This window comes from Schistosoma mansoni (genome assembly GCF_000237925.1).
Source record: "Schistosoma mansoni, WGS project CABG00000000 data, supercontig 0662, strain Puerto Rico, whole genome shotgun sequence".
Taxonomy (NCBI): Eukaryota; Metazoa; Platyhelminthes; class Trematoda; order Strigeidida; family Schistosomatidae; genus Schistosoma; species Schistosoma mansoni.
The window spans coordinates 1-2,222 of NW_017386392.1; the positions used below are offsets into that span (position 1 = coordinate 1).

General features: G+C 29.8%; 1 protein-coding gene across 1 annotated transcript; it reads left to right on the forward strand.

Annotated features, from left to right (window-relative positions):
- Positions 1–960: 960 nt before the first annotated feature.
- Smp_205800 (unnamed protein product) lies at positions 961–1,315 on the forward strand (the record flags this gene model as incomplete). The annotated part of the gene is made up of 3 exons (XM_018792140.1): positions 961–1,008; positions 1,062–1,185; positions 1,239–1,315. 3 exons carry the CDS (start codon positions 961–963, stop codon positions 1,313–1,315), a joined length of 249 nt encoding a protein of 82 aa, XP_018644777.1.
- Positions 1,316–2,222: the final 907 nt, after the last annotated feature.

The window sequence follows — 2,222 nt, forward strand, 5'->3', positions numbered from 1 at the left end:
GTATTCATTATCAGAGTATGGTTGATTGAAAAGAAAGTAAGTGGATAATAAACAATTAGTTCAATTCACTTGGTATTGCTTGTTTGAATCTTCCCATTGATTTTTAGGACTGTAATTGATCAATCAATAAGAGACTGATCAATTGCAGTCCTAAAAGTCAATGGGAAAATTCAAACAAGCAATACCAAGTGAATTTAAACTTCACCCGATTGCACAAGCAAGTGGCTATCAGGACACAGTAGCTGAGTGGATAACGCGATAGCGTTTGAAGCGAAAGGTACTGGGTTTGAGTCACAGAGTGAATATCAACTCTGAGATGTTGGTACATCTAGCTGACGAGTCCCAAATAGGACGAAACGCGCGTCCTGGATTCTACTACTAGCCAATGTCCATCTTTGTTTATAATCAGTTCAATATTGTGTTTGACAACAATAAATGAAGAGAATTTTAGAATTTTTCAAAAAAAAAAATTACTGTCAAAATCATATAAATGATAATGTACTAATTCTATAATGACTATTTACTCATCCATTGGCAATTAAGTAGTCTGTATATGATCGAAACTTTATTTTGTATTCAGTTATTGAATACTAGTGTTTATTTATCTAATTACTTGTGTATTTAAAACAAATATTAATACATATTGGATGAAGATTAGTTTTAAATGTAGAATTATTCAAGGAATTTTCATTGACTACTTTAAGATTGAAAATAATATATGTGTGTATGATTGTATTTTTTAGTAAAGCTAACCATACTGAAGAAGAGAATGATGAAGACATAGATCAATCAAAAAATGAAGAAGAAGATAAGGATGAAAAAGAAAATGAACATGAGGATGAAAATGAAGAGAAAAACCGGAATGAAAATAAAGCCAAAGAAAAGGGTGACGAAAAACATGAAGTTGTATGGAAAAAGGATAAAATCAAAGGAAAAAATAAAAAGAAGGATAAAAATAAAATGAAAAGTGAGAATGAAGATGAGACTGTCGACTCAGAACATGGAATGGTAACTAATCTCTTCTACATATATATGATCATTAATTCAATGTTACATCTAAGAAAGTAATATATAAGGTTCTAAAGAAATCTTTTAAAACTGGACGTATGAAAATGTGCAAAACAATCGATACTTATTTCAGAAAGGATGATTTAGACAAGAAAATGCTTGATATTGCTAAAATCCGTAAGCTATGTTCATATATCAAATAACTATTATTAATTAATCCATTTTATCAGTTAGCAGGCGTATAGAAAAACGAATGGAATATCTAACACAGAAATTGGATGATATGCTAGCATATGAAACATCATAGGAACATAAGTGTAATCTCCAATGTCTTATTAACTGAATATATATATCTTTATATTCGAAAAGCCGAAAGCATTACAGAATACATAAATGTTTACTGATCTTATAAATATGTCGTTATGACTACTAATAATCATTGAACTTTACGAACTGATTGGTAGATATTCTTATTAAAGACATGGATCGAGAATCATGCAAATCTATTGTTGTTATTGATGTAATTTCATTAAAGATTATTTTCATTATATTATTTTATCTCAAAGATGACTCTTGACTACTTACTTAACTATATCTATATAAGATAAATGACTGAAATAAGCACATATATGACAAATCAGCAACATTAGACATTATTTATTTATACAATTGAATAAGGGAGTTTAAGAATGTAGTTCAGTATGATTTCTCTAGAGATGAAAGTGAAGTGATGTTGATACTGTAATTTTATCCTATGTGAATTAGAATTCATGAATGTAAAGTGTTGAGTTGAGCAATCAGTTATTACGTGCAGCAATCACGTCACTTGACTAAACAGAGATGATTATATATATATACGTTAAGTTCTTTGAGTCATTTACATTCATTAACTGTTCACATGATATTGCAAACTCATCTGTTTGAATGATTAGAATCCAGTTATCTGTAGTAGCTTACTAATTAGTTGACTAAATCATGGAAAATTTGACGGAAGTATCGGTAATCATCGACTGAGTATACTCTGAATCCCTGTAAAATGTACAATAAATTGTTGTAAGTAGTTTGAATGATTTTCATTAACTTAAGTACTCATATTGTAGTCCGTTATATCGCTGTCCAGTGCCTAAATTAATACTTAGAGACAGGTGTTGGTTTCTGGCTATTTGGACTTAGTAGCGAAGTGGATAATGAGATGGCGTTTTAAGTGAACGGCA